This window comes from Marmota flaviventris, chromosome 19, assembly GCF_047511675.1.
Source record: "Marmota flaviventris isolate mMarFla1 chromosome 19, mMarFla1.hap1, whole genome shotgun sequence".
In the NCBI taxonomy this organism is placed as follows: Eukaryota; Metazoa; Chordata; class Mammalia; order Rodentia; family Sciuridae; genus Marmota; species Marmota flaviventris.
The window spans coordinates 38531745-38551360 of record NC_092516.1 but is presented as its reverse complement, the minus strand read 5'-3'; the positions used below and the strand labels follow the sequence as shown (position 1 = coordinate 38551360).

Sequence of the window (19616 nt, the reverse complement as noted above, 5' to 3'; positions counted from 1 at the left end):
CCCATGGCTTCCAAGGGCAGCATGCAGGACTGGCAGGGCTTGGAGAGTGGACACCAGCAGCACCAGGGGCAGCCTGGCCCCCAAGTGTCACCTGGGCAGACTCTGAACGAGGCGAAGACTAAGTAGTTTGGAGCAGGAAGTGACCTCTCTGCACCAGCCCATGCCAAGTGAGCCCCCATCTTGTGGGAGGGGCGTCACCATCACCCCCAACTGTGGTGCTCCCACACTGGGCTGTGTAGGGGACCCTGCAGCACAGAGGGCAAGGCTGGGAGGAGGGAAGCCGTGAGGCTGGCAGTGGGGACCACTCAGCCTCTGGCCACTTGGTAGTTCTTATCCTCACTTCCTGGCCAACCTGGGTTTCCCAGAGCAACCTCCCTCCTCCAGCGTCCCAGCCCACCTCAGGTGAGCATGTTTGGGCACCCCAGACCTCAGACATTGCCTTAGGAGACTCCAGAGGAGGGATGGGCAGGCAGGTGCAATGGAGGCAGGCTAGAGACCCTCAGGAAGTGGACATGGGAGGGAAGGCTAGGCCTGATGGCCAAGACAGGATGGGCTGTGATCCTAAGCTCATGTGACTGTCTTGGGACATCTCTGTGCACCTGGGTTGGGAAGGTCTCCAGACAGGGCACCTCAAGAACCTCTGGCCTCTGGCTTTGGAGAGGGCCTGGGCTGCATTCTAGCATAGCGCCCCTGGTGGCCTTAGACAGTAAACCTAAGTGGGAACCACACAGCCAGGTTGGATCTGCCTGAGTGCCGCCTGCCCTGCAGATGCTGGTGCCGAGGGGAGCCTTGGACTGGGCACACCCCCCTGGCACTGGTGAGCTTCTGGCTGCTGAAGGGTGGAGGGCCGATGGCTTCAATCCTAACCCCGAAGGCAAGGAGACCACGTGGGAGAAATGCCAGGGGTACAGCTCTGAAACACAACTCTGTCATGTCCCCATAGCAGCCCACAGCCTCCCCCTGTGGACACTTGCTGAACCCCAGCTCCTCATGCTCACTGATGAGCACAGGACAGGGCCAGGGCCACTGGCTATGTGGCTGCTCTGGCACCAGCTCCTTGCCCTCAGCTTCTGGAGACACACCCACAGACAAGGCTCTCAGGGCACCCCTCTGGGGCAAGAGGGGAGACTGCTCGGCTCCCTAGACCTTATGCAGCCCTGTGACCTGAAAAGGCTGATCTTGAGCACGAAACTCCAGCAGTCACACCACAGGAGGCCAAAGGCAGTGACTGGTGTGGACATATCCCCGCGGAACAGGCTGGACCATGGGGAGAGCTCTGGGGCCCAACCTTGCTCTTCACCTCCCAGGACCCTGCTCAACTGCCTGAACCTCAGTGGTGGAGAAACAAGGGCAGGGCACAGGCCCACGCTGGCCAGGGGCAACACAGGACACCAGTCAGCACACAAATTCAGAAAGCTTCATTTACAACCAGCCCTTGGAGTGCCTCGCCCGGACACTAGTCTCTCCTTGTGCTGGCCCATGTCCCCTGTGGCTGTGCAGCAGAGCTATGACCTGGCAGATGATGTAGCCTCAGTGGACTGTCCCCAAAAGTCAGCTGCTAGCCCAACAGTGCTGCTCCAGCCCCTGCCCAGCCTTGGCCAGCTCCCAGATAAGACCACCAGTGGAGTGGGCTTCCTGCGCTTGGCCTCAGTAGCCCAGGTGCCAAGGGCACTAAGGCTGATGGACGGGTCAGGCTGCCGCAGGTTCACATCACAGCCTCCATGTGCAAGATCTTCAGGGCCTCGGAGATCTGGGCACTGGTGTCCATTTGGCCATACATGCCCACCAAAAAGGCCCGGTGCAACAACACAGCTGCATGCTCTGTAAGAGAGACACGGTCAGGCAGCTCTGGAAAAGTGAGGACTTGCCCAAGGACCTAGCATCTGGACGGGGGCACTCACCTTGGCAGAGCAGGGTGTACTCTGGCAGGTTCCTGAGGGCCGTCTGTACTACCTCAAAGTCCCGGCTGCCCAGACAGTACATAAAGGTGGGCAGGAAGTCAGCTGCAATGCTGCAAGAGATGCACTTGGCTGGGCACCTCCACTATGCCAAGGAGCCTAGACTCTGCCTGGAGCTCTGTGGGCAAACTGACCCGTCTGAAAGCCTGGTCCAACGACCAGGTGGGCCAAACTGACCTTGGCAGCAGCTTAATTCTGAAACCGTTGGGCTCACCTGGGGTTGTTCTGGATGGAGCGCAGCGCCAGACTGAAGGCCAGGCTGCGACAGGACTCCTCAGCTGAGCTCATCAGTCGCTGCAGATTGGTCTGTACAAAGGCCAGGGTGGGGAAAGGACACAATGACCTGGGAGACCCTTGTCCAGGGCTTCCACCCTCAGCCCTCAGCCTTGAAACAGTGGTACAGCAGCCAGGGACTTCTTCCCAGGCTCCCAACACTGGATGGCAAGAGGCACACATGGTCAGCAGGTCCAGCCTGGAGCAGAGGGTGGGCCCACTGTGGCCACCTGTCTATAATTGCTCAGGACAGGGCCTGAGACCACAGGGCTGTGTGGAGCTCAAGCAGCAGAGTTCAGGGTGGCGTTCCTCCAGAGGCCCCTCCCGCTCTTCCTGGCCCTACTCACCGAGAAAAAACCCAGGATCTCAGGTCTCCTCCGGGACATCTCGTCTATGTCACTCAGCGCCTCCAGCAGATCTAAGAGGGCACAGAGGGCCAGGCCAGGCATGCAGAAGAGCCTGTGAGGGCCAGGAGGAACTCCTTCCCCACTCCAGCACTCCTTCAAGCAATCCACAGGCAGGAAGGGACAAGTCCCCAAGCGTCTCGGTTCCCTGGGAACCGAGCTCCCCAAGTGCACACCCTGAAATCTGATGGGGCCCAGGGATCTGCATCCATGCCATGTTGCACAGCTGTCCTCCACGGGACAATCCCCCAAGCTGGTGGACATTCAGCCTCATTCAGCTGGTGGGAACTGACCTCAGTTCAGCTCAACACCTATGTCCAGGGTGCTCTAAGCACCACCAACCTCTTCTACCCCAGCCTTGGTTCCTTTCTAAGACTCCAGCCTCCCTGCCAGCCTTACCCACCAGGCCTTTCTCCCTGGAACATCCCCTACACCTCAGGAGCCCCCAACATTCTGCTTTCCCTGGAGACTCATGCCCCAGCAGAACCTAGAGTAGAGCGGCACCCTCATGGGCACAGGACACCAAGCTGGTTTGGGAGGAGCAAGCCCCACTCACCCTCAACAGTCTGGCCCCGGGAAAGCCTCTTCATGTGTGGGGCCATCTCGGCCGCCGTCAGCGGAGTGGAGAGGGAGACACTGACCAGAGGCAGGGAGCCAGCCGAGCGCTCATCTGGAAAAGGCCCCAGTCAGTGATCAGGACAGGCTGGGGACACTGAGGCAGTGAAAATGAGGTGTCTTCCCAAGAGCATTCCAGCCACTGCCCAGACCACTGAGCAGTGCTCAATAAGTGTGGGGGCACCGTGATGTTGAGGGGCTGATTTGGGGGATTCAGGACTTCCTTTTTTTTTTTTTCCCCATTTTCCTTTTTAATATTTGCTTTTTAGTTGTAGATGGACACATTATCTTTATTTAATTTTTTTAAAAATGTGATGCTGAGGATTGAACCCAGGGCCCTGCACGTGCTAGGTGAGCGCTCTACCGCTGAGCCCCAGCCCCAGCCCTCCATTTTCTTTCTTTTCTTTTCAGAGAAACCAAGAGATCTTTATTGCAGCAGTGTCTGATTAACAGGGAAGGAAGAGAAAAAGAGAGAGAAAGAGAACAAGAAAAGAGAAGAAAGAGAGAGAGAGAGAGAGAAAAGAATCCATTTTCTTTCTCTCTCTCTTTTTTTTAGTACTGGAGATCAAGCCCAGAGGCACTTTACCATCAAGCTATATCCCCTACCCTTCTTTTTTTTTTTTTTTTCTTTTTGAGATAGGGTCTCGCTAAGTTGCTTATCACCTTACATATAAGTACTGCACACTGATTGTGCCACGGGAGCTTCTGATTATGGCCTTACTAAGTTGCTAAGACTAGTCTCAAACTTGTGATCCTCCTGCTTCAGCCTCCTGAGTCACTGGGATTACAGGTGCACCTGGTGGGACTTCCTGTTTCTTCACACTGCCTATAACCCAGCCCGACTAGAGCGTGCTCACTTTCTCCTCTCCCCTGGAGGTACTACAGGAGCAGAGCTGTCCCCTCTGCAGCCCAAGGTCTGAGGCCTGCATGCCACATATGCTCAATCAATGTGCTTATGTGCCCAAGAACTGCCTAAGAGCTACTGAAAACAAGCTGGCACAACAGAGCCTGCAGAGTGGCTGTTACCGGCATCGCCAGCCTGGCTTCAGGGGCTCCTTGGAAGGGCTCTCATTTGCCACCCATCTGGTATATACTACCATTGGCCAGCAAAGCCACAGTTAGAGACGGGACAAGAACAGCGAGAACCAAGAACAGCGAGAACCGAGGACAGCCCTGCCCAGCAAAGCTGGGGAAGTCTTCCAAGAAAATGACATCTGAGACCAGGTGACATTCTCCAAAGAGTGGGGTGCTGCTGCTCAGACCAGCTGTGGCATTAACCACACTTCAGATGTATAAAATAGGCAAGATCCCACAGCTCACTAAGTCCCACTGGACACCTTGGACCTCAACAGGACCTCCCTGCAGCCCATCCAAGACCCCAGCTGTCCACACTCACCCTCTCCCTCCTCGTCCAGGCCCCGGTCAGCCCTGCCGTCCCGGCTGGGAAGGCTGAGTCCTGCAAGAAGGGACTTCAGCATCATCAGATCACTGTTGTCAAAGGATAGGTCACTGGAGAAAGAAAACATGGTTTCACCTTGGCAGGAACCTGGCAGGTAAAAGGCATGTTGACGGGAGGGGAAGGTGGGAACCTGAGTGGCACAGGAGCCAGGATGCTAGGGAGGGGCAGGCAAAAGGAGTCTGTCACACACATGGAGTGAAGCCCACTGCTAGGGAGCCGACCCAGGCACCCAGACAGGATCTGTTCTCAGTCGCCACCTCCCTTGGCTCTGGAGCCACAGACTGCCCTGGTATGGCCCTCCCGGTCCCTGCAGGTGCTCACTGGAGGGGCTCTGCGTGCTTCTGAAGAAAGGACACGGCAGCCGGGGCGCTGCAGGTTATGTACTTGTGGATGAACTGCACGAACTTGCTGATGAAGGGGGCCAGGTGGCGGGAGGACTTCCTGTAGTTCTGAAAAGGGGTACAGTCACTCAGGGCTCTGCAGTCCTGGTCCCGGCCCCAACCACCCTCCCTGACCCTATTGCCATGTGGGTGTGTTAAGGGTCTGGGGTGGGCAGATTGGCTTTTGTCCTTCATGAGCTCAGCATAAATGACACCTGGCAAGCTCAGCGAGGGTCTGAGAAGTTTGACCTGGGCTTCTGAAGAACGTGGGGTTCCCAGGACTTGAGAAGCTGGGGAAAGGCAGGGGCCTCTCAGGGCAAGAGCTAGTTCCTGGGGCAGGAGAGGAGGCAGACGCTATGGCACAGGTAGCCTGGCCTTGGATTGGTGCCAGGCTAAGGGGTTGGGCTCTCCCACAGCTGCTGGTTAGGAAAGACCAGGCCTGGCTTGGAAGCAGAAGGGAGACAACTGGGACGGGGGAATCTGAGCACTTCTGGGTGGGGAAGGGTCCCCACGGAATGTGCAGCCCAGGGATCCAAGGGAGACTCCAGGGGGACCCACCAGGAGCAGCCGGATGAAGGAGAGCAGGCAGTCCCACAGCGCCCCCTGGTGCTCGCTCTGGAAGACCCGTGGCTGCAGCAGCTCCAGGATGCCCAGTACATGCATGAAGAAGGTCAGGTGGTTCTGCTGCCGGAATTCCTGGAAGTTGAGGTGCGTCCGGCCATGCAGGAGAGCAGCGATCATGGGCAGGTGCCTAGTGTGGGCAGAAGGGACCTCTGTGGTCTCTCTGCCTGGAACCAGATATTCTCACTCCAAGAGCCCCAGCCAGACATCCAACATCCCAACTTCACACTCCCTTGTGACCCAACTCTGCACCAATGATGGCAAACCAGCCTGGCTTCTGGCTCTCCTAGTGCTCGCCCACCAGCGAGGCACACTCCAAGCTCACTGAACAGAAGGTGGCTGTATTTGCGGCCCTGACACGGTCCAGGTGATGCTGTCAGGCAGTGGCTTGGATCAGTGCACCAGGCTGCACCAGGTGGATCAGTGAAAGTCTGAGAGGAGCACTTCAACTATCTGTCTGAGGTCTACCCAGCTCCTCCCAACCCTCAGCCACAGGCCAGAGGTTCTTGTGCCAGACACTGAGATGGGGGCAGGGGTTGTTGTGTGCCAGCTTCCAGCTGCATACCCTTCACGGTTTCAGAGGGCAGGGTTTGTAACACCCACCGAAGGACCTGCTCTGGTTCAGGAGTAGGGAAGGAAAGGGCCATGCTCTGCCCTGTGGTACCTTCCAGAACACAGTCAGACCCCAGGCACCTTCCTCTCAGGCTGTCGGTGAAGAGCCTGGGCAATACCTTAGCAGTAGGATGGGGTGGGCCACAGCCAGCTTCCGACAGGCCATGTTGGCATCGGCCACTCGGCTCTCAGACGACCTGGAGTCACTGGTATCTGCGAGGAGCGTGATGAAGCGGTGAACAAGCCCATCCAGCTAAGTGGGGTGAGAAAGGGAGGCCTGAGGTTCAGGAGGTATAAACACAGCCTAACAGACTCTTTGTGATGGCTCCCACAAGCCCAAAGGGGACATTGTGGGGTGACGGGTGCTCCCAATCTTGCCTTGCAGGTATCACACGCCACACACACGTGCAACTTCCTGACAGTCACACCTCTGCAAGGCAGGAAAAGGTCAGGCAGATGGCTCTCCCATGCCACCGTCCAAAGGAGAGGTGAGACCAGGAAGGCAGCAGGGAGGGCTCTGCCCTCAGCAAGGTGGGGTCAGGGTGCCCACACACCACATACCACTCCCTAACTTGGGATTCTACTTCAAAGTCAGTCACAGAATTTCTCATGGGGACCAGACTTCTTGGGAAAGCCAGCCTGTTAGACTGACAGCCTCTGTCCTCCCTTTCTGGTCAGGGCTGCTCAGGAAAGGCAGGGAGCAGGAAGCACCAGCTCACCTTGCAGATGCTGCTGCCAGTGGCCCCTTCACTCTGCAGCAGGACCTCAGGAACCGGTACCCGGAGCTCTGGCCGCTGCAGGTAGAGCTGGAGGAGCAGGTCTTGGCAGCGCTTGCCCAGCAAACTGGAAGAGATCAGGCAGGGTTTGCTAGGGCATGTGAGGGCTAAGCCTGGGCCTGGGCCTGGACTCGCTCCATCACACCCCCAGGGCACACAGGGCTTCAGGCACCTGTCCCCCCACTGCTGGATGCAGCTTGTTAGGTACTCTGTCACTTTTCTGATGCTTTCGTCATCACCATGGCAGCAGCTGAGCAGCAGGGGCAATCTGGCCTGGATAAGAGTCCAGGCAGTGGCATCCCCATCCTGGCTTCTGGTCTCCGCCTCAGCCAGAATCAGCTCCACCAGGCTTATGAGTTCTGGAGCCTGGACACGGAGTGCCAGCTCTTCCCGCCGCTTCTGCAACCAAGTGCAAGCCAGTCAGCCCCAGGATACACCATCCCACCCTACTCCACAGGCTGGCTGCCCCCTATGGCCTACCTGTGGGGTGCGCTGGTCCCTTCCCTGCCAGATCCTTGGAACATGGATGCAGGCCCAGAGGAAATCCAGGGAGGCACAGGGGTCAAACCTGAGAGGAAACCGAAATCCAGCTGAGCATGAGAAAATTCTGAAACCAACCAGGGAACATAGGGTAAGAGCTTCCAAGTAGAGCCCCCATGGCCCTTCTGAAGAGACTGCTGGTCAGGGGCCAGTTGGTCAGAGGAGATGGCATCCCAACCCTCTCCCTCCCATAGCCATAAGCCAAGCATCCAAGTGCACATCCCACAGAGGGAACGTGAGCTCACCCAGCCCACCCCATAGCCTTGCCAAGGGACCACCAGGCAGGCTGTGCTCTGGCACTGTGGGGGTGCTACACCTCACAGACTTTTCATACCCCACTTTGGCAGCCCAGCCTGGACAAGTAACTTGGATTTTTCACAGATGAAGAACATGGCCCAAGGACCACACTTGAGGAGACTAGCCTGCCTGCATCCTTGGTGAGGGCAAGGTAGCCATGACAGCACGTTCGTGCCCCGTGGAGCAAGGGCAACTACAGAGGTGCTGCCCAGGCAAGGAGCAGGAATTCCAGCACTGGGTGTGGGGTGATGGCTAGACACCCCTGGGGCCCTCAGTGCAGAGCCCGGTTATGAGGATCCACCTGAGGCAGCAGCAGAGTGCTGTACCTGGTGTAGCTGAGCTGACAGCTCTCAGCACAGGGACATCAGCACAAGCCCCACAGCCATCACATGGTGCCCGTGGAAGGGCCAAGGGGCCGCCCAGGGGGTACAAGGCCAAGATGCAGAAGGGCCTCACCTCTGTTCCCGGCTTTTACCCAACAGGACGCGGATGCACTGGTGCAGCGTGGACCAGCTGGACTGGTGTGTGAAGAGGGCCAGGAGGTAGGGGCGGAAGGACGGCACCTGGGGACCTGCAGGACCCTTGCCCTAGGGAAGAAGAATGAGATGGTCCCAACTGAGCTGAGACCAGCTGTTGGGTCAGATCAGCTGAGAAAGTCCTAAGAAGCCACCCAGGAACAGGCACAAAGACATTTCCAATAAGACCTGAAGCATTCCCAGGAAGCAGCCCTGAGCACCGGCCCAGGGAGCTCAGCAGACCCCGTAGGTGTGAGACTCTGTCCACTGCACAGGCCTGGTAAGGAGACAGGCCAAGCGACCCAACAACATTGGCTGTTCCTGCCAAAAAGACCACTGGCCACAGCACTTCAGGTGGCCGACTTTAGTGGTCATTGCCCACAAACAGATCAGCTGCACCATTTCCTTACTTCTCCGCACAGGAGAGCACTCAGGCCCTGTCACCCCTCACAGAGGGCCCTGGTCTCCCTGGGTTGTGCTGGGCTCCAGTTACACCAAGGAGTCCCACGCTGCTCCCCTTCCGCTGACCACAGATTTTCTGTGCTCCCCTGGAAAGACCTGGGCCCATTGGTCCACAAAGTCTGGCAAGCCCCTCCCACCTGTCCTCGGAACCAGATCTGGTCATCTGAGGGGACACGTGACCTGGTGTGGGACTAGAGGGTTAGGACTAGACTGACCACATCCCTCCTCTGGGGCTAAGTGGATGCAAGTTCTTGGAGTGGAGGGGCTGCTGGTGGCCACCTCACTGTTCCAGACCAGAATCTTTCCCCCATGCAATCAGGGAGTCCAGAGTACCCTCTGCCCTTGGACTGCCCTGTCACCTTCTTCCGTGAAAAGAGCAGTTTCCGCTGTAGGTCGGGGCAGCTGCTGACCACCTCAGGGTCCAGCATCTCCAGCCAGTCTACCAGCAGCCCTGATGAGGGTCCCAGGCACACAGTCTCCAGGCTACAGGAAGGAAGAGACTCAGAAAAGGACCACCAGGGCTTCCTCACCCACTGGCCATGGTTCCTGGCTCACCTGTCATCTGTGTCCTGCTTCCCAGAAACCAGGGGCTCCTCCTCCTGCAGCAAGGAGCTCACCACCACGATGGCCTTGGAGGCTGGACTCGGACCAGTGGCACCCATGGTAGCTGAGAAGAGTGCTGTCAACAGCTCCTCCAGATAGGGGGATCTTACCTCGATGAGACCCTGAAGGACTGCATGAGGGACAGCAATGTCCTGTCTCACCCTGGCAGGCAGACCACTGAGTGGCAAGCCCAGGCGGGGTGTGAGTGAGCACATGCAGGACGTGCCCATGGCAAAGCACAAGCAGGCCTGGGGGGGCAGGGGTTCCTGGGGACACCATGCCATGTTGTCATTCTCCAGAAGCTCCACTTGGGCACTGGAAGAGGACTTCTATGGGCACCTTCCAGGGATGGCACCGAGTGATCACTACTGGTCTCCACCTGCAGCAAGGGGAGCCGTCCAGACAAGGTCTGCCCGTGGCTGGCAGCTGGAGGCTTGGGTGAGCATGTACCTTTGCTGACGAGCTCTGGCTCCACACTGCACTTCTCCCCAGATTTCAGGGTGGCAATGACAGCCCGCACAGTGGAGTTGATCACCTCTAAGTCACGACGGAAGCTCAGGGCCTCAGCCAGATGCAGGAGCCCGCTTCGCACTATAGGAGAGCCCATGTGACTACTGGGGACGTTTGACTTCTGTCCTGGCTCCTCCCAGGATCCCATCCAGGAGGCCCCCCAAGCCGTGCAGGCTCCATCTTCCCTCAGGAAACCCACATTGCTCCCCAGTAGCCTGGCCACACGTGTTCACGCTAAGCCACCGCCAGGGACCCTGGGCGCCTGCCACTCCCTCCCACTCTTACCATCGCTGATCCTGCGTCTTGCTGAGTACTGGGTGGCGAACAGTTTGAGCTGAGCCTGGAGGGGCCCTTCCTCCACAGCAGGGCTGTCCAGCCACTGCAGGATCTGCATCAGCACTTTGAGGAAGAGGGAGGAGAAGCCAGTGTCCTGGGGCACACAGCGCTGGGGGAACAACCGGCAACTTGTGGGTTACACTGGCCCAGGGACAACAGTGATCCTGCACACGGCCAGGAACCCAAAGGAACCCAAAGTCCAGAAAAAGGGCCATGAGGCTGGGGCCAGGGTGGGGCCCACAGGAGTTGGTCCCTTGCAGCTGGCCCAGCATCAACCCATTTTCCACTCAGAATAGCGCATCCTGTCACATGCCAGGATGACCTCGTGGGGCCTTACTTCTGCTGGCAACTTGTTTTCGTGGGATTCAGGGGAAAGGAAGGGGAGTAAACATTCAGACATAAACGTGCGCACAGAGGCAGGCCAGCGAGACCACTGGGCCCGGGGGGACTGGGGCTGGAAGTGTGCACAGGGGGCCATCACTGTTCCCTCACCTTGAGTAAGGAGAGGGGCCTCTGCCTCATGCCTTGGAGTGCCTGCTTTGTGCACACAGGAACCAGGAACAAAGCCCACACAGGCAGCCTCCAGATGTGCTGGGAGGGCATTGGGCCTGGAGCTTCTACCTGTTTGTCCTGCGACACTTGAGTCATCCCTCCCCTCACTCCATTGCCAGAAGCATCCGCACCCGGGTACCTGATACTGGTAGAGCTGGCGCATCAGCGGACAGGACATGAAGTGGCTGCGGTGCATGGCCATGGCCAGGGCTCCACCATGCGGGGAGCCCAGCAAGGTAGCCATGGCCTGCAGGAGGCGCACTGTGATGCCCGGCACCTCAGGGTCCCCCTGGCGGACTCGGGCCAGCTCCTGACCCAGAGCCTGCTGCAGTGCCAGGGCAAGAGGGCGAGGGCTAGAGCTCTGCCACCGGGGGTCTGGGCTCAGCGGGAAGATCTGGAATAGCAGGGGTGGGAGTCAGGAGGAGGAGCAGGTGGGACTGAGGACTCCAACAGGCTCCTGTGTCAGAGCCATGCCCTTAGTTGGATCCCTGTTCATGTGTGGCTCTAACTGTGTGCAGTGAGGGGCCCAAGCTCTTCAGGCCTGTGCAGAGGAACGACATCCCCAGGAGCTTCCCTTGGAGGACAATGGTATCCAGAGCCTGCCAAGTGCCCAAGGCTCTCCAGGGCTGGGGTGTGGCTCAGAGTGCTTGCCTAGCATGCACAAGCCCCTGTGTCCCACCCCCAGAGCACCTTCCTCCCCCAAGAAAGGGAGGAGTGAGACAGGTGGGAACCACACTGGGACACAGCACCAGCAGTGAGACCTCAGGTGAGTCCTGCAAACCTGGCTTCAAGGAGAAACCTGAGTGCTAGGCAGGGGGGAAGCTGCAAGGATGGCAGAAGCAGAGTGAGAACAGGGCTCCTCTTCCCTCTCCTCCCGCACATCTGAGCCCCAGAAATCTACCTGAGAGTGAAAGTAGAGGGCACGTGCATGTGAGAAGCACTGAGTGAGGTGGTGAGGGACCCTCGCACAGTGGGGCCAGTACCTGTAGGAACATGCCAGCCAAGTCGTCCTCAGGGCCAAGTGCCCGGACCTGCATCCCAGCACGAGTGCAGCCCTGGCCTGGAGGGTGCTCGGGGCTGCTCTTTGGCTTTGGTGTCTCTGTGCTGTCTACAGGGAAGGGAACATCACGGCTGAAAACTTTATGACCAGCTGCAGCCAGGGATCCCTGCACACCAAGGCCAGTCCCACACAGAGGGCATCACCAGAAAGAAGAGCTGGCATCCAGGCCCCACAAAGACCCAAAACAGGGGCCATATGCTGGCCAGAAGCCAGTGCCGACCAAGGAAGCAGCCTGGGAGTCTGTGGCCAGGAGGGACCAGTACCTCGCCTGGGAGGGAGGGAAGCCGTGAGCAGGGAATGGAAGGTCTGCCCTCCCGAGGCGCCTCTCTCGTGCTGCACTTCCACCAAGTGAGCCATGTAATCTGCAGAACAGAAATGGGTAAAATCCAGGCATGGACAGGAGCAAACACCGCCCTTTCCACAGGACTCTGGCTGGAGTCCTCATGTGAAGGCCCAGCAGGGTCCAGCAAGCAGCCTGAGGACTGTAAAAGTGAGCTATGAGATTTCCCACCAAAAGGTCAGTCAGTGTCCCCGGCAGCTCTCTCTAGCCTCAGAACAATTTCCAAGCGGTACCTGGTGCCGAGGCCAGAGCTCTCCTGCCACTCCAGCCTCACTGGGCTCCTGATCTAGCACCTGCTGTCCACATCCCACCTCCCACAGCTCCCCAGTCCCTTAGTTGCCCTCAGCCCCAGGGAACTCAATGAGAATCTGCTGACCAACAGGATCCTGATGCTTACTCTTGTCCATGATGTTCTGCTCCAGGGTCTGGGGGTCATGGGCCACTGCCTGGTCCAGATACTGGAGAAGTTTGCTCATGCTGGACACGGGAATGCCAAAGGACTGAACGAAGAGCAGCAGCTGTTGGGGCTCCAGGTCCTGCAGGGCTGTGGGATGCTCACTCAGCACCCCCTCTGTAAGCGTGGAGTCCTCCCGAGCCCAGGCCCCCCACCCTGGAAGGCAGCTTGGAGGTGTGACTGGCAGATGCGGGAAAGGCTCGCATCATCAGAGCCGGGTGCCCCCCACAACTGCAGGCAGGCCACTGGCTCAATCTTCATGCCACGGTGATGCCATCACCAATATTCCCCAAGCTGACAAGGAGTCCAAGGCTCCTCAGCATGTGTCTTTCAATGGGCTTCCTGAGCGAATTCACCAAAGTCCCTTTGCCCTGCCCAGGGCCCAGTCAATAGACCTGCGTTGGTCAGACCCTCGTCAGTCCCTCTTGGGGCCCTCCACTCTCCCCTGCAGTTTGCCTGATGCCCACAAACCCTGCACCACCTTCCCTTCTCCCCTCCCAATCCCCAACTGCTTGCTTTCATTTCTTTCTCAGGACTGATTTCTGACCTTGTGGGCAGGGCCAGCCCAGAGCTGCGCCAGAGCTCAGTAAGCACCTGCTGGCCACAAGGACTCATGGGAGCCCTTCTGAGGTCTGAGAGGCCCCTGGAGTATGCCAGGCTCACAGGCAGCAGGTGCAAGGCTGGACCCTAATTTGCTAGGCCTTCCCTCTCCAAGCCCAGCCTGCGCCCATACCAGCGTCCACCAGCCGAGGGACTTCTGAGCGGATCATCCGCAGCTTGAGCCAGTCAGGCAGCAGCAGTGCCTCCTCTGATGTGTCCACCAGGAAGGCAGTGGGCAGTGGCTTCTTCTCTGGAAACCAGATGTCCAACAGCTCGTAGAATTCGCCATCACCAGCTTCAGGAAAGACACGGGTAAGCAGCCTCCTCAATCAAAGAGCCCTGCCCTCAAAAAGGACCAAAGGCCAAGGCTGGACGAACGCCCGACCACCCAGGGTAGTTTTCCTTATGGGGAAACTGAGGCTTTGGAGGAACAGAGGAGACTCCAATGCAGATGAGCACAGTGCCAGACACTGGTGTGAATTAGCTGACTCAACCCTCCTGCCTGCTGCAGGGCCAGCATCCTGGCTTTATCCCACTCACAGGCCACATCCTGGCAAGACAACAGCCAAGAGACAGCCCCACCACAGCCATGTCCTCACAGCACACCCATGCCCTCTGGGCTCAAGCTGCTTGGCTGAGCCAGTGCCATCTGACCTCAGCCTCCACAGAGCCCATGGGAACCATACAGGCTGGCCTTTCCTAAGGTGACACAGTGGCCATACACCTAGGGTGATTACCTCGCCCCCCTCCCAGTGGGTCACCATTCTGGCAGAGCCCACCACTACACACATGCAAGGGGGTCCTGTGCCCTTCAGGCATCATTAGGTATGTAATGGTGCAGTTGCGGCAGCCAGCCAGAGGGGTTGGACATGGGCTCTAGTCACAGGCTCTGCCCACGGCCAGCAAGTCCTCAGGCCACAAACATGGGCTCATGAGGACCCGGGCTCATTTGGACAGACTAATGCTTGCACCTTTATGTAGAGAAACCCGGTTTCACTGGCTCGGCCTCCTAGCCCCTAGGGACAAGGCCTATGTCCAGGGTGGGGGAGTGGAAACTCTGACAACAACACTCAGCACAGGCACTCATTCTCAGGGGCTCAGAGTTTCCAAGTACTGCCTGAGGACCCCGCCTGCTTCCATAGCATGCTCTAACACAAGTGGGAATGGCAGCAACATCTCCAATTTACAAAAAATATTGTGGCAAAGTGGTGAAGGGGATTTGCTCACAGTCACGGGTGGCACAGCAGTTCTTCCCACTCCCCATGAATTCTGACCAGAAGCAGAAAACCTTGGACAAATAGCCACTGGGTAAGGCTGTGAGCTGCCTGGACAGACCCGTGCTGCCTCACTCACCTCGGGGCGGGCCCAGCGTCAGCAGGATGACCATGGCATGGACCACAAGGATGTGCATGGTAGCAGTCTCCCCGCTGGTCCAGCGCAGGAAAACCTGGTCCTGAGACTCTGACTGTGGGGAAAGGACAAGGAATGGGGACTGGTGGCTCAGAGGGTGGCAGGGGACTGGTGGCTCAGAGGGTAGGGGGGACCAAGGCTGAGCACCACCTTACCCAGCTGTAGACCTCCTCGCCCTCCTTGCTCTTGCGCATGCGCCGCACGTAGCAGGAGAACACAGACAGCAGGGCGCCCAGCACGGCGTCAGAGGCAGCGCTGCAGGACAGCTTCGAGAAGAGGTGCGCCATGATGGTGGAGCGCTCCACAACAAGCCGGGCCACATCCTGGCAAGACAACAGCCATCAGAGGTCCCACCTCCTTTCCCTTCCTCCCTGCACACCACCCAACAGCCAGGGGAAGGGCAGGCTTTTATAGACTGGCCATGTCACTGAGTGACACTAGTCACATCATGAGCCCCACCAGGAGCACTGCAGCCATCTTCAGTGATGCACCAGCTGGCGATGGCAAGAAGTACAGCCCTCAGTGCCACAGGCCCTCACTCCACCACAGTGGGACGCAGCACACAGGGCGCAGCAACGGGGAGGGAGAGCCACAAGAGCATGGCACTCAAAGAGGATGCCTTGGCCCTGAAAATGACATTATGGCCCTCAGTCTGCCACAGCATGGAGAGGAAGGGGCAGGGAGGAATGGGTCAAGGACACCACCCATGGAAGCAGAGACACGTACTTTCCATGGCCAAAAGGAAAAGGCCGTCACGACCCGTCTAGACGCTCTTTGTACTCGTCAACAATGCCAAGATGCCTGGCTGTGGGCCACGCAGCCAGACACTGGACCGGACTCAGAGGACAAAGGCCTCAGAGGCTACTGGGCTGGCCAGGTCTGGGTTTTTAGCTCCCTGCAAAGAACCCTGGCAGCAGAAGACCCACTGTCCCAGTGACCCTGCCACCTACTCACTGCTCATTCACTCATCTCACCAAGCCTCCGGCCTGTGACCCTGTGCTTAGGTTGCTTTACTAGGACAAGCAAAGTCAAGAAGAGGTGATGGTTTAAGGAGGGCACAGGTGGCACCAAGGGCTCTGACGGTCCTCAGTGGGTGGTATGTGAGGTCGTCCTCCAACCACCAAGCCACCCCCAGAGCCTGGCACAGCAGGAGGCAACTCCTGGCTCCAGCCCCACCCCCACAACCAAGGCCCTGCTCAGTCTGGGAAAACAATGCTCCATGACGGGAGCAGGGACGACAGGGGACTGAGAGATAGCTGTGGTAACCACAAAGGCCATTCAATGCCTCCACGTGGCACCAGGCCATGGGGAACAGGCTGGGTGTGGACACTTCAGACCCAGAGTCTGGCACCTCTGGCCCCGTCCTCTCACCAGGGCCAGGTCGCTATGTGGACCCTGCTCCTCCACCGGCGTGTGCTGGGACAGGTAGATCAGGTAGGCGCTGATGGTTTGGGGGTCGGTCTCCATGTGGATGGCCTGGGGAGGGAGGTGCGTGAGCCAGCTCCTGGGGCAGTACTGCCGACCCAGCCCACCCACAACCAAGGCACAGCCCTCACCTGCTGCAGTGCCAGGGCTGTGGTGGTCCTGACACTGTCAAACAGGGGCAGCCTGGGCAAGTCCCGCAGCAGCCACTGGTAGCCCTGCAGCGCATCCACCTCCCCTGAGTCCTCCTCCATGGGGGGATCCTTCTCCTCCTTGTCCCGCAGACCACCCTCTGAGAGTACCAGCGACAGGCCCTGTGGACACACAGAGCTGGGTCAAACCATGTGCCAGCACTTGGTGGGCCCAGATACTCTCAGGCAGCACACAAGTCCCTCAGAGCCCCACGCAGAGAACACAGAACTTCAGGCTCAGTCAGGATTAAGGAGAGAAAAATAACTCCAGCTGGTTCCTTCAAAGCCTTTTTTTTTTTTAATTTTAAAACAGGGTCTCAATAAGTCATCCACGTTGACCTTGAACTTGCAATTCTGCTGCTTCAACATCTTGAGTAGCTGGGATTACAGGTGGGCACCATTGCACCAGCTCAAAACATTTTTGTTCAATACCTTTTAAAAAATACTGATGCTGGGGACGGAATCCAGGGCCCTGCACACTCTAGGCACACGCTGCCTCTGAGCTCCGCCCCAGCCCCGGCTCAATACCTTTTAAAGACAAGAAGCTGTGGTTTGTTAAGTCACTCTGAGTTCTCCATGCCACCACCCAGAGAAGGAACACCAGAAGGCAACAGAGGCCTCTTGGTTCTTCCAAACTGTGCTGGTGACATCTGTCCCTTCTACATGCAACCAGGAAAGGGCCTAGGGTAACGAGAATCAAGACCAGAGTGGGACAGTGACAGAGCCTGTGCAGAGACCAGAGGCCCTGGCCTGGCTCTCACCTTCATGGCCAGAACCCTGGAAGCCACCTGCGAGGAGCCAAGACGCCGCAGGAAGTAGTCCAGCACCTCACATGTGGTCTGCTCATCAGCCTTTGGGCCCAGCAGCAGGTCCTGTAGGCGGCCCAACAGCTGTCGCTGCTTCTGCTGCCTCTGAGGGACGAGAGGGCATCTCAGAGGACCCGGCTGACTGAAGAGCCGCAGTGGGGCACAGTGGATAGGGACCTACCTGCCGCTTCTTGGCCTTCTGCTCCCTGCTCTCGCCCTCGTCCTCCTCCTCCCCAGAGGCGGGGTCGTCGGCAGCGTCGTGCAGCAGGAACTCACACAGGCACTGCACGGGCAGCACGTCCAGGGAGCCCTCGCTGGACTGCACCAGGTCGGCCAGCCAGGGCATGGACTGCGAGGAGGCCTGGGTGGACAAGAGCAGCCCACTCAACGCCTTCGTGACCAAGCTTGGGCGACCCCCTCACATACCCCACCAACACCCCAATTCCTAGAGCAGCCCCCTGGGGCCACAGATAGACCTGCCAGGAGGCACAGCCGGCTCCGACCTGAAATCAGTGCCATCTGCTCACCTAGAATTCACATGCCTCTGAATCCCACATGCACCTGCTTCCCCTCTTCTGGCCATGACAGTCACTGCCAGGTACCACTGAGGCCGATCTTCCAAACCCACCCCAGCTCTCCTCCCTCCAGGGCCTCCTGTTCCTCAGGGTAAGACTCACCTGCCTCTGGATGATGTTGAGGAGGAAGTCTGGGTTGCGGCTGCGACAAAGGAGGTGCCCGAGGCGCAGGGACTGGTTAAGACCCTTCACCTGGTCCAGGATGTGAGGGGGAGGCCTCCGAGGGGGCCCTCTGAAGGTGACAGGAACAAGAGTATCAGAATGCTACATGTACAACGTGACCCCAGCAACACTGATAGGTAAGACAAGGAGCACCCAGCCTCCCAGTCCCACTGCTGGGGGCAGCTGAGACCCTGGGACTGCTGTGACACCTCAACCCAGCTCTCCCTGGTCAGGCTCCCTCTGGAGCCTATGACGTAGGAATGGATGCAGGGGGCACTTCAGTGGTGCGACCGGCTCCACCAGCCCTCCAGCCTCTTCCCACCCAAGCTGCCCACCTGCCCAGCAGAACAGACCACGCCAGGCCTGGGACACAGGGGTGGGGAGCGGGCCATACTGGGGATCCAGGCTTGTGAGCTGTGACAGAAGGAGGCTGCTGCTCTCAGTGATGGTCTGCTTGGTGGATGCAGCGGCCAGGTGCCCCTCAAATGCCAGGATCTCCTGTTTCTCCCGCTGGGAGATCTGCAGCTCCCGGTTAATCATCTCTGTCCGGGTTTCCTCATCCGTCAGGGTGCACGGCGGGTAGGAGTAGTTACTGGGGATCAAGAGAGGTCTTGCTGCCCTGCCCTGCCAGGCTTGCTTCTGCCAGACCATGTGTGCACACAGGGTGGACCCTCATGAGACCTGCACCTGAGAAACCACAGGCCCCAGCAGCCCACCCACCACTTCACTGCAGCCCAAGAGCCATCTCAGCTCCAAGTCCAGCCCATGTCAGAATTCCATGGTCTCTTCCAGGACACCTACTCTGCCATGCCCTGCCATGCCAGGATCCTTGTTCAATACCAGGAACCAAACAGACTGGTATTCTAAGACCCTGGGAATCTCAGGTTGGGGGAGCACTTCCTGCTTCCAGAGGCAAGCACAGCTTTTGGGGAAGCACTAACTGTTCATCTCCTTTCATGTTTCAAAATCCATCTTCCTGTGTGTCTCCTCCTGAGCTCGGTCTACTCCTCACTTCACCACCCCTCACCACTCCCCACCTTCCGTCTACCGCTCAGTTTCAGCAGAAGACGAGAAGCTCGCCTTCCCGCTTAAGACCACACCCCCAGTCCCCACCACTCCAGTCACACACACACACCCCAGCCCCTGCCACAGCAAGGCCACAGACACCCAGCTGCCCAAGGCCATGGCCACAAACATTCAGTCCACATGACACTAGAGCCAGAATCTAGCCCTACAGGCCACAGAGAACCAGACCCTACAAAATCATAGCCACGCACACCCAGCCCCCACCATATAAAACACGAACACCTGAGTCCCCCCTCCAAGCTGCCACAGCTCCACACACCCAGTACCCATGCCACAGCAACACGCGCACACACACCCGACCTCCACACAGCAGTGACACGCAAAGCTAACTCCCACAATGCCTGGTTCCCACAACACCAGTCACACGCCTTAGTGCCCCCAGTGCCACAGATACACACACACACACACACGCGCGCGCGCGCCAGGTCCCCACAATGCCACAGTGTCAGGCTCCATCCCAGCCTGGACAACTGCCCTTGCAACACGCACCTCACCCGGCTACACTGGACACCTGGCACGAGAAACACCTCACCCTGGCCTGTCTGGGCACCACGGCTGTAAGGGCACAACTCACACCGAGCTACAGTCCGTGCAGTG

General features: G+C 58.5%; 1 protein-coding gene across 1 annotated transcript in view; it reads right to left on the bottom strand.

Moving 5' to 3' along the window:
* Positions 1–1403: 1403 nt before the first annotated feature.
* Ints1 (integrator complex subunit 1) overlaps positions 1404–19616 on the bottom strand; it is a 32262-nt gene continuing 14049 nt past the window's right edge. The window contains exons 18-47 of the mRNA XM_027922760.2: positions 18328–18525; positions 17874–18003; positions 17378–17557; positions 17152–17301; positions 16334–16513; positions 16149–16253; positions 14933–15100; positions 14721–14832; positions 13501–13662; positions 12711–12857; positions 12237–12335; positions 11897–12021; positions 11053–11307; positions 10311–10470; positions 9966–10106; positions 9468–9645; positions 9272–9395; positions 8392–8522; positions 7579–7666; positions 7271–7497; positions 7042–7165; positions 6442–6575; positions 5648–5840; positions 5031–5158; positions 4647–4759; positions 3192–3305; positions 2579–2649; positions 2173–2264; positions 1902–2011; positions 1404–1821 (exon numbers count right to left, since the gene is read on the bottom strand). Of these exons, the coding sequence (XP_027778561.2) occupies positions 1706–1821; positions 1902–2011; positions 2173–2264; positions 2579–2649; positions 3192–3305; positions 4647–4759; positions 5031–5158; positions 5648–5840; positions 6442–6575; positions 7042–7165; positions 7271–7497; positions 7579–7666; positions 8392–8522; positions 9272–9395; positions 9468–9645; positions 9966–10106; positions 10311–10470; positions 11053–11307; positions 11897–12021; positions 12237–12335; positions 12711–12857; positions 13501–13662; positions 14721–14832; positions 14933–15100; positions 16149–16253; positions 16334–16513; positions 17152–17301; positions 17378–17557; positions 17874–18003; positions 18328–18525 (4255 nt within the window). The 3' untranslated portion in view covers positions 1404–1705. The remainder of the gene's footprint in view (positions 1822–1901; positions 2012–2172; positions 2265–2578; positions 2650–3191; positions 3306–4646; positions 4760–5030; positions 5159–5647; positions 5841–6441; positions 6576–7041; positions 7166–7270; positions 7498–7578; positions 7667–8391; positions 8523–9271; positions 9396–9467; positions 9646–9965; positions 10107–10310; positions 10471–11052; positions 11308–11896; positions 12022–12236; positions 12336–12710; positions 12858–13500; positions 13663–14720; positions 14833–14932; positions 15101–16148; positions 16254–16333; positions 16514–17151; positions 17302–17377; positions 17558–17873; positions 18004–18327; positions 18526–19616) is intronic.